Genomic DNA, 12,121 nt, shown 5'->3' with positions numbered 1-12,121 from the left:
AGTTGGCAACTCTAGAAAACAAAGCTTTTAAGCCCCTCTTTTACCCTCAGGCTTGATTTGGTGCTGGCAGGTGCAGCTCATTCCTATAAACTCATTGATAGTGAAGATATTTAACCTAGAGTTAAATGTCTGATCAGTGACCTAGCAAGATTAGGCTCTCCTGCAGGGAGTGGACTTTATTATGGTAATCCTCTACTCAAAAAGCACTACTTACTGAAAGTTTGCTGTATGGTACCATATAGCATAGTGGGTACAATTCTTTATGTGAACCTTTGAGCACAGCGGGCTCTGTACATTGGAAGTCTCCATGCTTTAGGTTGCCAGAAGTGCTGTTTTATGTGGATTAATTTTTCACTTGGTTTACGTGGCCATGCTGATCTCTGCAGAACAGATAAAACAAACAAATCAGTGCTGTCTGTAGCCTTAGTAAACATTTGCAATCATTGGGACATACTGCAGGCTCAGCTTAGGGAAAATGCTGCTTGTGTAGGATCCATGTTTCTGACTTCAGAAGCAGCTTGTTTGTGAATATGTTATAGGTGGCATTTTCCTACCAGTCTGATACTTTCAGTTGTAATTTCAGACAGTGTAATGATATCAATGATGAAGTGACATATGGGTTTTTAACTCTTGTTAGCACACTTCATTAGTTCATAGGCTTGCTATAAATTTGATATTGACCTGCACCTCTTTTGAAGTTAGGCATGTTGTCCCTTGCTGGTAGATTCTGGTGAAGAATAACTTTTGTCAAATTGAAAAGCAGGCACTTTCCTTGAGTGTGGCCTCCTGTGATTTTATCAGACAGTTTATCTAATGGGTTTCATTAGACGAAGGTTTCTAACCGTCAGAGGAGTGAAGTTTTGGAATAGCCTTCCAAGGGAAGCAGTGGGGGCAAAAGATCTATCTGGCTTTAAGATTAAACTCGATAAGTTTATGGAGGAGATGGTATGATGAGATAACATGGTTTTGGTAATTAAATATTCATGGTAAATAGGCCCAATGGCCTGTGATGGGATATTAGATGGGGTGGGATCTGAGTTACCCAGGAAAGAATTTTCTGTAGTATCTGGCTGATGAATCTTGCCCATATGCTCAGGGTTTAGCTGATCACTATATTTGGGGTCAGGGAGGAATTTTCCTCCGGGGCAGATTGGAAGAGGCCCTGGAGGTTTTTCGCCTTCCTCTGTAGCATGGGGCATGGGTCACTTGCTGGAGGATTCTCTGCTCCTTGAAGTCTTTAAACCATGATTTGAGGACTTCAGTAGCTCAGACATAGGTGAGAGGAGTGGTGGGTGAAATTCTGTAGCCTGCGTTGTGCAGGAGGTCAGACTAGATGATCATACTGGTCCCTTCTGACCTAAAAATATCGAATATCTATGAACACTTGGGTGGTTTTGTTGACTCTGAAATGCTGGCTGTACGTAGGATTTATTTTTTGGGGCAGTGGGGGTGGGACAGGAGAGGACTGCGACTCAAAATGAAGAGCTGCCTCACTTTTTTCCTCAGTCTCCAGAGTTCCTTTCTAAGGCCATTTTTATTCCATGCCCGATGGAACAATACCATCACCTGTTAAATTTGTCTGGATGACCAAGGATTGTGCATTGAAATGAATCAAATGAGCTTGAGGAATCTAAACTTTTTAGCCCTCAGTTATAACTCAGTCCATTTTAATAAACAAAATATTTGCCTAGAATAGCAATGTTTTTAAAAGGGTGAACTGGAAGTCTTTTTAAAAAGTCGTCAATATTGGTAAGTAACAGAATATATGTAATATAAAATTTTGTCTTTATTCTTGGTCCACTCACATTATAAGTTAAGTGCCAGTGGCAATCCTAGTTTAGCACAGCTTAAATAAAACAGCTCTGTGTAGGGGAGGCAGGGTTTCCTGGTGGATAGAGCACTGGATGGAGACTTAGAAGACCTGGGTTCCATTCCTGGCTCTACCACTGACCTTGCTGGGTGACCTTGGACACAGCACTTCACCATTCTGCCTCAGCTTCTCCATTTGTAAAATGGGAGTAATGATACTTCTTTTCGAAATTGATTTGAGCTGTATTGATGCAAAGCACTATATAAGAGGTAGGTACTTACGTTATGTAAAGCAAACAAAGCTTTGTTTTCTGTTGGTTTGACTGTCCTAGCCCACAGCAGCAGTGTCTGGATCTCCACTGCCCAGTCTCCAATGTTTTTGCTACAACAAATGCTTTATAAATGCAGATATAAATCAAAATCTATCCACAGCATTATAGGAGTTTTGTTATATTTAGCAGCTCTAAGCATAATCCTTCTTGTCTTGCTTTCTAGCCACTGTCTTGTTTTCCTGCTTTCTCTCCATTCCCAGCATGCTCTACATTCCAGGGAAATTCCCCCTCCCTCTATTTAAAGGCACAGACGTAATCACTCTGCCACTTACAAATACATCTTAAAATAATAATGTAAAAGTTTTTCCTTGTGCTTACCTGCCAATACCATAAAGTTCAGGTTTCTCTTCTGGTACAATAGGTACCAACAACTTATAAATGTGTGTTTTTATTCTAGCTCTAGCACTAGAAGTTTTTTCTAAAGCATTTAGAGCCCACTCAAAGCCCATTGGGTCAATGAGACTTTTGGATTCCTGTCAAATTTCCCTAATTTTTCTCAGTCTGTTTCCTCACATTGGCGTAAACATTTACATCTTCCTATTATTTCATACGATGCTCTATAGGCAGACAAAAGACCTGTCATGTTCCTGTCCGGAGGAGCTTACAGCTTAAATAGGAGCTTATAGTAGATGTTAATTAAATCCCTCACTACTCTACCCTGCAAATAATTGTGAATAATGGTGTCTCTTCACATTTATAATAGCACTTTGCAAACCTTAATTATCATTCTCTGTTTTGGTAAAATATTGCTGTTAAAATTGTCATTTTGCCTGCGTGTCATCTAGTCTGACACCAGTTTATCGTCAGACATCGTCTGCATTGATCCCCCCCACCCCCTCCATGCACACAGCAGTTTTGTTCCCTCCACATTCCGCCCCAGTGCACACTCCCACACCTTTATCCTTTGCATTCAGGAAGCAGTGCTATCTTAAAGCCTGGCCTGGGAAGCTTGTACAACCTCCTTGCTGAAGTGAACCATATCAAATTCAGTCATTTAGAAGTATAATAGCTAAGAGGCACCGACAGAAACCCAGCATACTCTTGCCAAACCAGGAACTGGTTTAGGATGCTAGTATCATCTGTAGGATCCCATTGTGATAGCTAGGAATCCTCCATCAATGATAGTCAGAAATTGGACACATTTTCTAAACACATTTTTTTTCTGTCTTGTTGCATGTGTATTAACATACAGAGGTGATGTATGCACTTGTATATGTATTGTGCATTGTTATCAAAACACTTTAATAGGTGTATACATTTTAAATTCCCGTTTTCTGCCCCTCAAAGGTACATCTAGGATTTGGCAATATACTTGTATTATTAACTGCATGTAATTAACTGGCACAGATATGCCAATAGGCATCTTTAGGTAACTGTGAGCCTTTAATAAAGCCTTATGCTGTTCCCCTTGAATCTCTCCTGTCTTCCGCTGAGCTCTTCAAGACTGCCAATCTGGCTTGTTAAGCCCTATCAGTCAGAACTCCCTTCCTGCTCAATGACGCTTCCTCCCATGCACTGCTTTGTCCCTCATCCTACACATTCTCTGTTGATTCCCATACATGCCTGGCAAACCCCAGACTGTTTATAAGGTTTCAGGTAAATTGTGGGTTGGAGCAGAATAGAGGGAGTCTTTATGGACCATTGTGAAACACTGAGTTTTCTGAGATCTCATAGGAACATGGAATTGCCAGACTGGACCAGATCATTCAAATAACTGCAGGTGGTTGGACTTTCACAAAACAACCAAATATTGAAAGACTTGCAGTAAAATCACATGATGGCAACACTGGGATTCTGACTTTGGGCCTATGGTAATTGTAACTTTTGGTGTAAGTTAAACCTTGCAGGAGCCCAGTAGGCTCTATTTGACTCAGAATTTGAGTTCATTCAGGCCCCAGTGCTTTCCTCTGTCCCAGCTCTTACTGATGGGTCTCTGCTGCTTTTGTTTTTCTTTCTGAAGTGATTAGACATTTCAGTTCAGTTTATACAGCAGTAGTAACCGGAGGTGCGCACACACCCTCAGGAGGGACAAGTGACCATGAAAACGACACTCAAACGCTTTCTTTTATGTTTTGCTAGATAAATATTTAGGAGTGTGCAGCTGTGCCTGGGAGGTCAGAAGCATTGCCAGGCTCCTATGAACTACTCTTTCCCAGGAAAAAAAAGAATCACAAATAAGGGATGTCTTTGTTAACCTGGCTCCTCTAAGTTATTTTCTGACTGGATGTAATTTTCTGGTGAAAGTACACCCTAAAGGGTAGGGTGTGCTGCTGGCAGTAATTTCTCAGCATTTAAAGGCATCTGAACACTTTGTGGTTTATAAATACTCCATTCTTGATTTTATCAAGCTTCTTCAAATCCCATTCCTTCCTCCATTCCTCTTTAAAAACCTCATTAAAATTGTAGAACTGGGCACACTGATGGGTCTGATTTCACTGGAAAATCATGTGTGCTGTCAGTCTTAGCAAAAGTTCTGCCACTCAGCGTAACATAAACCACATACACAGAAGTAATTCAGCCTAGTGACTTACTGGTAAGTGTCGCTGCTTTTTCTTCACATTTCAGTATCCCCAAGAGAGATCACGGGTGAAAAGATGTCCTACAAAGAGTTTCTGGATCACAGCGAGACCTGGGCGATGGATGATAGAGACCTTTGCTTTGAATCACAGTCGATATTCAGACCCATGGAGGAGACAGGTATGGCTGTATTAACCTACGCTGTTGTTAAAATAATCTTAGGGCTGCACCATAGCCAACAAAATCCTGGAATCTCACCATCTCACTTAAGGTTGTTTTTTCTATCCTGCACTCCCATTTTTTCCTAAATGCATTGCCCATAATTCCAAAGACCTTAACACCCCAGTGAGTTATATAGACTGTCAAGCTGGTGTTTTAATCTGGCACAGGACATAATCTCAAAAAATGAAACGGCAGAATAGGTCATCTGGTAATTGCATCCTTGTGCCCTAATAAGCTCTGTGGAAATGGGATGCTGTGTGAGCCAATTTAAATGGAGTCATTTTTGGTCTTTTGTTAAGATTGTAGTGTCCCTGTCAGACACTACCCATGATCTGTGAAAATGAGCTGTACTTCAACTCACCTCCATATATATATATTTTTGAAGCGCAGTGACCGAGATTGGGGCATATAGCTCACATCTGCCAGCGATCTCGGACTGACATAAACCTACTCCTTTCCTCAAACAAAGTGCTCTAAACTCATGTCTGTATTCATAATGATGACAGTCTTGGTATCTTTTTTTAACTAATTGTCTCATGGTATCTTTTCCAACTAATTAGCTAGTGTCTGCATTATATTCACTCCATATTAACAGTAACGTTTGTCGTCAAAACACATCTGTCCTTATTGTAGACACTGTCTATATGTTTTTTTAAAAAAGAAAAGCATCTAAATCTTTTGTTCAAAACTGTCAAATTTCTTCCAGCCTTGGATCCCATTGGCAGATTTTAGTTCAGAGGGGATTTTTACTATTTAAACAACAGGTAAACAGATTAGAATTGGATGCACTGTGTTCTGCCTCTGCTCATGGAGACTAGAGAGCATTTCATGAACGAAGCTGAAGTGACATTTACTGTATGCTACTCATCAAGGGGTGCCAACAGATGCTATTGCTGTTCCATATTTTTGTTAAATGTTTAACTGGGAACTCTTGGAAGGGCAATATCTTATTTGTTACTTTCCTAGCAGTTGGGACAAAAATGGACCATAAAACCGAAGGCTTGTTCTTGGGATCCAATTTCTTCTACCTTTTATAATTTTCTTCACTTGTTGAAGTTCATAAAGCTTGTCTGTCTTTCCTTCCTCATAGAATCATAGAATATCAGGGTTGGAAGGGACCTCAGGAGGTCATCTAGTCCAACCCCCTGCTTAAAGCAGGACCAATCCCCAATTAAATCATCCCAGCCAGAGCTTTGTCAAGCCTGACCTTAAAAACTTCTAAGGAAGGAAATTCTACCACCTCCCTAGGTAACGCATTCCAGTGTTTCACCACCCTCCTAGTGAAAAAGTTTTTCCTAATATCCAACCTAAACCTCCCCCACTGCAACTTGAGACCATTACTCCTTGTCCTGTCATCTTCTACCACTGAGAATAGTCTAGAACCATCCTCTTTGGAACCACCTCTCAGGTAGTTGAAAGCAGTTATCAAATCCCCCCTCATTCTTCTCTTCTGCAGACTAAACAATCCCAGTTGCCTCAGCCTCTCCTCATAAGTCATGTGCTCTAGACCCCTAATCATTTTTGTTGCCCTTCGCTGGACTCTTTCCAATTTTTCCACATCCTTCTTGTAGTGTGGGGCCCAAAACTGGACACAGTACTCCAGATGAGGCCTCACCAATGTCGAATAGAGGGGAACGATCACGTCCCTCGATCTGCTCGCTATGCCCCTACTTATACATCCCAAAATGCCATTGGCCTTCTTGGCAACAAGGGCACACTGCTGACTCATATCCAGCTTCTCATCCACTGTCACCCCTAGGTCCTTTTTCCGCAGAACTGCTGCCTAGCCATTCGGTCCCTAGTCTGTAGCGGTGCATTGGATTCTTCTGTCCTAAGTGCAGGACCCTGCACTTGTCCTTGTTGAGCCTCATCAGATTTCTTTTGGCCCAATCCTCTAATTTGTCTAGGGCCCACTGTATCCTATCCCTACCCTCCAGCGTATCTACCTCTCCTCCCAGTTTAGTGTCCTCTGCAAACTTGCTGAGGGTGCAATCCACACCATCCTCCAGATCATTTATGAAGATATTGAACAAAACCGGCCTGAGGACCGACCCTTGGGGCACTCCACTTGATACCGGCTGCTATCTAGACATGGAGCCATTGATCACTACCCGTTGAGCCCGACAATCTAGCCAACTTTCTACCCACCTTATAGTGCATTCATCCAGCCCATACTTCTTTAACTTGCTGGCAAGAATACTGGGGGAGACCGTGTCAAAAGCTTTGCTAAAGTCAAGAAACAATACATCCATGGCTTTCCCTTCATCCACAGAACCAGTAATCTCATCATAGAAGGCGATTAGATTAGTCAGGCATGACCTTCCCTTGGTGAATCCATGCTGACTGTTCCTGATCACTTTCCTCTCGTGTAAGTGCTTCAGGATTGATTCCTTGAGGACCTGCTCCATGATTTTTCCGGGGACTGAGGTGAGGCTGGCTGGCCTGTAGTTCCCAGGATCCTCCTTCTTCCCTTTTTTAAAGATGGGCACTACATGAGCCTTTTTCCAGTTGTCCGGGACTTCCCCCGATCGCCATGAGTTTTCAAAGATAATGGCCAATGGCTCTGCAATCACATCCGCCAACTCCTTTAGCACTCTCGGATGCAACGCATTCGGCCCCATGGACTTGTGCACGTCCAGCTTTTCTAAATAGTCCCTAACCACTTCTTTCTCCACAGAGGGCTGGCCACCTACTCCCTATGCTGTGTTGCCCAGCGCAGCAGTCTGGAGGGTGACCTTGTTCGTGAAGACAGAGGCAAAAAAAGCATTGAGTACATTAGCTTTTTCCACATCTTCTGTCACTAGGTTGCCTCCCTCATTCAGTAAGGGGCCCACACTTTCCTTGGCTTTCTTCTTGTTGCCAACATACCTGAAGAAACCCTTCTTAACATCTCTTGCTAGCTGCAGCTCCAGGTGCGATTTGGCCCTCCTGATTTCATTCCTACATGCCTGAGCAACATTTTTATACTCATCCCTGGTCATTTGTCCAATCTTCCACATCTTGTAAGCTTCTTTTTTATGTTTAAGATCCGCAAGGATTTCACTGTTAAGCCAAGCTGGTCGCCTGCCATATTTACTATTCTTTCGACACATCGGGATGGTTTGTCCCTGTAACCTCAATAGGGATTCTTTGAAATACAGCCAGCTCTCCTGGACTCCTTTCCCCCTCATGTTATTCCCTCAGGGGATCCTACCCATCAGTTCCCTGAGGGAGTCGAAGTCTGCTTTCCTGAAGTCCAGGGTCCGTATTCTGCTGCCTACCTTTCTTCCCTGTGTCAGGATCCTGAACTCGACCAATTCATGGTCACTGCCTCCCAGATTCCCATCCACTTTTGCTTCCCCTACTAATTCTTCCCGGTTTGTGAGCAGCAGGTCAAGAAAAGCTCTCCCCCTAGTTGGCTCCTCCAGCACTTGCACCAGGAAATTGTCCCCTACATTTTCCAAAAACTTCCTGGATTGTCTGTGCACCGCTGTATTGCTCTCCCAGCAGATATCAGGGTGTTTGAAGTCGCCCATGAGAACCAGGGAGTGCGATCTAGTAACTTCTGCGAGTTGCCGGTAGAAAGCCTCATCCACCTCATCCCCCTGGTCCGGTGGTCTATAGCAGACTCCCACCACTATATCACTCTTGTTGCTCACACTTCTAAACTTAATCCAGAGACACTCAGGTTTTTCTGCAGTTTCATACCGGAGCTCTGAGCAGTCATACTGCTCCCTTACATACAGTGCTACTCCCCCACCTTTTCTGCCCTGCCTGTCCTTCCTGAACAGTTTATAACCATCCATGACAGTACTCCAGTCATGTGAGTTATCCCACCAAGTCTCTGTTATTCCAATCACGTCATAATTTCTTGACATCACGAGGACCTCCAGTTCTCCCTGCTTGTTTCCAAGACTTTGTGCATTTGTATATAGGCACTTGAGATAACCTGCTGATCGCCCCTCATTCTCAGTATGAGGTAGGAGCCCTCCCCTCACAGATGTTCCTGCCTGTGCGTCCTCCCGGTATCTGCTTGCCCACTTACCTCAGGGCTTTGGTCTCCTTCCCCCGGTGAACCTAGTTTAAAGCCCTCCTCACTAGGTTAGCCAGCCTGCTCGCAAAGATGCTCTTCCCTCTCTTCGTTAGGTGGAGCCCGTCTCTGCCCAGCACTCCTCCTTCATGGAACACCATCCCACGGTCAAAGAATCCAAAGCCTTCTCTCCGACACCACCTGCATAGCCATTCGTTGACTTCCACGATTCGACGGTCCCTACCCCGGCCTTTTCCTTCCACGGGGAGGATGGACGAGAACACCACTTGCGCCTCAAACTCCTTTATCCTTCTTCCCAGAGCCACGTAGTCCGCAGTGATCCTCTCAAGGTCATTCTTGGCAGTATCATTGGTGCCCACGTGGAGAAGCAGGAAGGGGTAGTGATCCGAGGGCTTGATGAGTCTCGGCAGTCTCTCCGTCACATCGTGAATCTTAGCCCCTGGCAAGCAGCAGAGTTCTCTGTTTTCCTGGTCAGGGCGGCAGATAGATGACTCAGTCCCCCTGAGGAGAGAGTCCCCGACCACCACCACCCGCCTCCTTCTCTTGAGAGTGGTGGTCGTGGAACCCGCAACCTTAGGACAGCGCATCTCATGCCTTCCAATCAACCTCACTGCTTGCCTGCCTCCCTTTCTAAATTTACTATTATCTAAACCTCATCTGTTTATACAGCACCAATAACTACAATATTGAGTTGTGCTCTCTCCCTCAGCACACCAAAATGTACTGGATTGTATTTCTTTTGTGTATATATAGATGCATGATGAGATGCTCCATCAAGTCCAAACAAGAACTTGAAATTCTGAAAAATGCAATGTCACCAAATAGTTAACCCAGAACTGGACTTTAATACTTGTCTACAAGACTGACAATGAATAATTATGTAGAGGTGTACAAATTGCATCCAATAAACTTGTTTATCACTGGCTATGATCATAACTAGATCAAGTATCCCATTTTATATATAACAGGAAACCAGTGGAAAAAGATGCGTTTCTGGAATAAATATTCTTGCAGTTAAAATTCTTGTACAGGTGTTGTGTTTCTTTTCATCCCTGGGTGAAGGTACAATATGGATATCTTATAACTATGAGTAATCCAATTACTGAGCAAGTCACTAGTTCTAGACTGTTGGCGCAAAAGTCCGGTTTTTTCCTCTTTTTCACCTAATTAACCTTTTTCCCAGCTCTCACGCTATTCTAATACTGGGCGCATATCCTTTTCCTGGTGTTTAGAGCTACAGAAGGTGTGTTTTCTGTAAGTCTTGTATGCATAGTCCTTTTGCCAAAAAGGAAACTTGTTCAGTCAGGTTGAAGGATGTCTCTTTATGGGTGTCCATGCAAGTTACACTAGGATTGTTCAGTTTCCAAAGAAGAGCTATTGAGTCTGACAGCTGAGCATGATTGCATTCAGGAAGCAGTAGAAGTGTTGGAAGTCCAAGTCATAAATGTCTTGGGCTGCACAATGGACCCCCAGCCAAGGGGCACTTTGTGACTAGCATTCAGAGCTTTGCTATGGAAATTTTTGGCTGTCCCATGCTGAAGGAGGTGTTGCTCATTAATAGAGACATTAAAGAAGATATTTTGATAGCTGTCCTGGCAACCAGGGCAGAAGTTCTGTGCGAAATTCTGGTTGTGGTATTTGTGATGGTGAATCCCAGCTGTGTTGAAATTTAGCTAAGATTAGGTGGAAGCAATATATTGTTTCTGCATCTCAGCCACCCTGATGAAGACAGCTGGACAATATATGAAGCTCAGCCAATCATGAAACTTCTGAGCACACTGAGCATAGAAATGTTTTTACGAGCTTCCCCATCGTCCGTCTCAAAGAATAGGCTTGTCATGAATAGTAGACTGAGGCCATGTGTACACTGAAGCTTATGGCAAACTCAAGTTACGTCGGCTTACAGCTGCCACAGTTAGTATGTCACTTGTGTGTGTGCATGCTTGGCTCCTTGTGTTGATGGTGCGCACCATGGCAGTGTATACCAGGAGTGCTTGTATAGATCCAGAGTGCCGTGCACTATGGGTAGGTATCCCACTGTGCAACTTGCCACTGTCAGGCGCATTGCCTTTTGGGAAGTTTTGGAAATGCATGATGGGGCCAAAACAGGTTGCTCAGGGGTTATTGGGAGCATAGGGTCAACATCCCAATTTGCAGCTGTCTCAATCCATAATGTTATCTGTATCCTACAATTTTCATGTCCTTTTTTCAAAATCCCACCAACCTGCACAGCCCTCTGTCTGCCATCTCTGATGGGAGCATGGAGTCTGCACAGCTCTGCACTATTTTCATGAGCGTTGCAAGCACAGGTCACTTGATCTTGGAATATTTGCAGAGCCACAAAAACCATATGAGTGGGGAACATGAAAATTTCTTGGAAGACAGATAGCTGTGGGACACAACGAGAACCAATTCAAGGTTGTTGGTGGCATTCATGGTGCAACTGCAGATGATGGAATGCCACTTCTGAGCCCAAGAAACAAGCACTGACTGGTGGGATCTCATCGTAATGAAGGTTTGGGATGATGACCAGTGGCTGCAGAACTTTCGGATGCCAGAGCTCACGTTCCTGGATCTGTGTGCTGAGCTTGCCACAGCCCTGCGGCGCAGGGATACCAAGATGAGAGCTGCACTGACAGTGGAGAATTGAGTGGTGATTGCACCGTGGAAACCTGGTACCCAAGTTTGCTACCAGTCAGTTGGGAATCAATTTGGAGTCAGGAAATCCACCGCAGGGGTCGTTGTCATGCAAGTGTGCAGGGCCGTTAACCATTTCCTGCTACCCAGGACTGTGACTCTGGGCAAAGTGCAGGACATAATGGATGGATTTGCAACAGTAGGACTCCAAAACTGTGGTAGAGCGATAGACGGCACGCACATCCCTGTTTTGGCACCAGACCACCTTCCACAGAGTATATCAACAGAAAGGGCTACTTTTCTATGATTATGCAAGCATTGATGGATCACTGAGGATGATTTACCGATATCAGTGTGGGCTGGTCAGAGAAAGTGCATGACACTGACATCTCTAAGAAAACAGGACTGTTCAGAAAGCTGCAAGTAGGGACTTTCTTTCCCAACTGGCGGATTACCATTGGGAATGTTGAAATGCCAATAGAGATCCTGGGGGACTCCAGCCTACCCCTTGCTCATGAAGCCATACACCACCTGTGACTGAGAGCACCCCTGTATGCACACCCTACACACTATT

At 44.0% G+C, this 12,121-nt stretch overlaps 1 protein-coding gene across 15 annotated transcripts in view; it reads left to right on the top strand.

Annotated features, from left to right (window-relative positions):
• Positions 1 to 12,121, top strand: part of MAP4 (microtubule associated protein 4) — a 278,564-nt gene that overhangs the window by 158,850 nt on the left and 107,593 nt on the right. For all 15 annotated transcript variants that reach the window (XM_043541762.1, XM_037891346.2, XM_043541771.1 and 12 more), the window contains one exon: positions 4,707 to 4,838. In XM_043541762.1, coding sequence (XP_043397697.1) covers positions 4,707 to 4,838 — 132 coding nt within the window. The remainder of the gene's footprint in view (positions 1 to 4,706; positions 4,839 to 12,121) is intronic.

The sequence above is a fragment of the Chelonia mydas genome, chromosome 2 (assembly GCF_015237465.2).
Source record: "Chelonia mydas isolate rCheMyd1 chromosome 2, rCheMyd1.pri.v2, whole genome shotgun sequence".
Taxonomy (NCBI): Eukaryota; Metazoa; Chordata; order Testudines; family Cheloniidae; genus Chelonia; species Chelonia mydas.
This window is presented reverse-complemented; position numbering and strand designations above follow the sequence as displayed.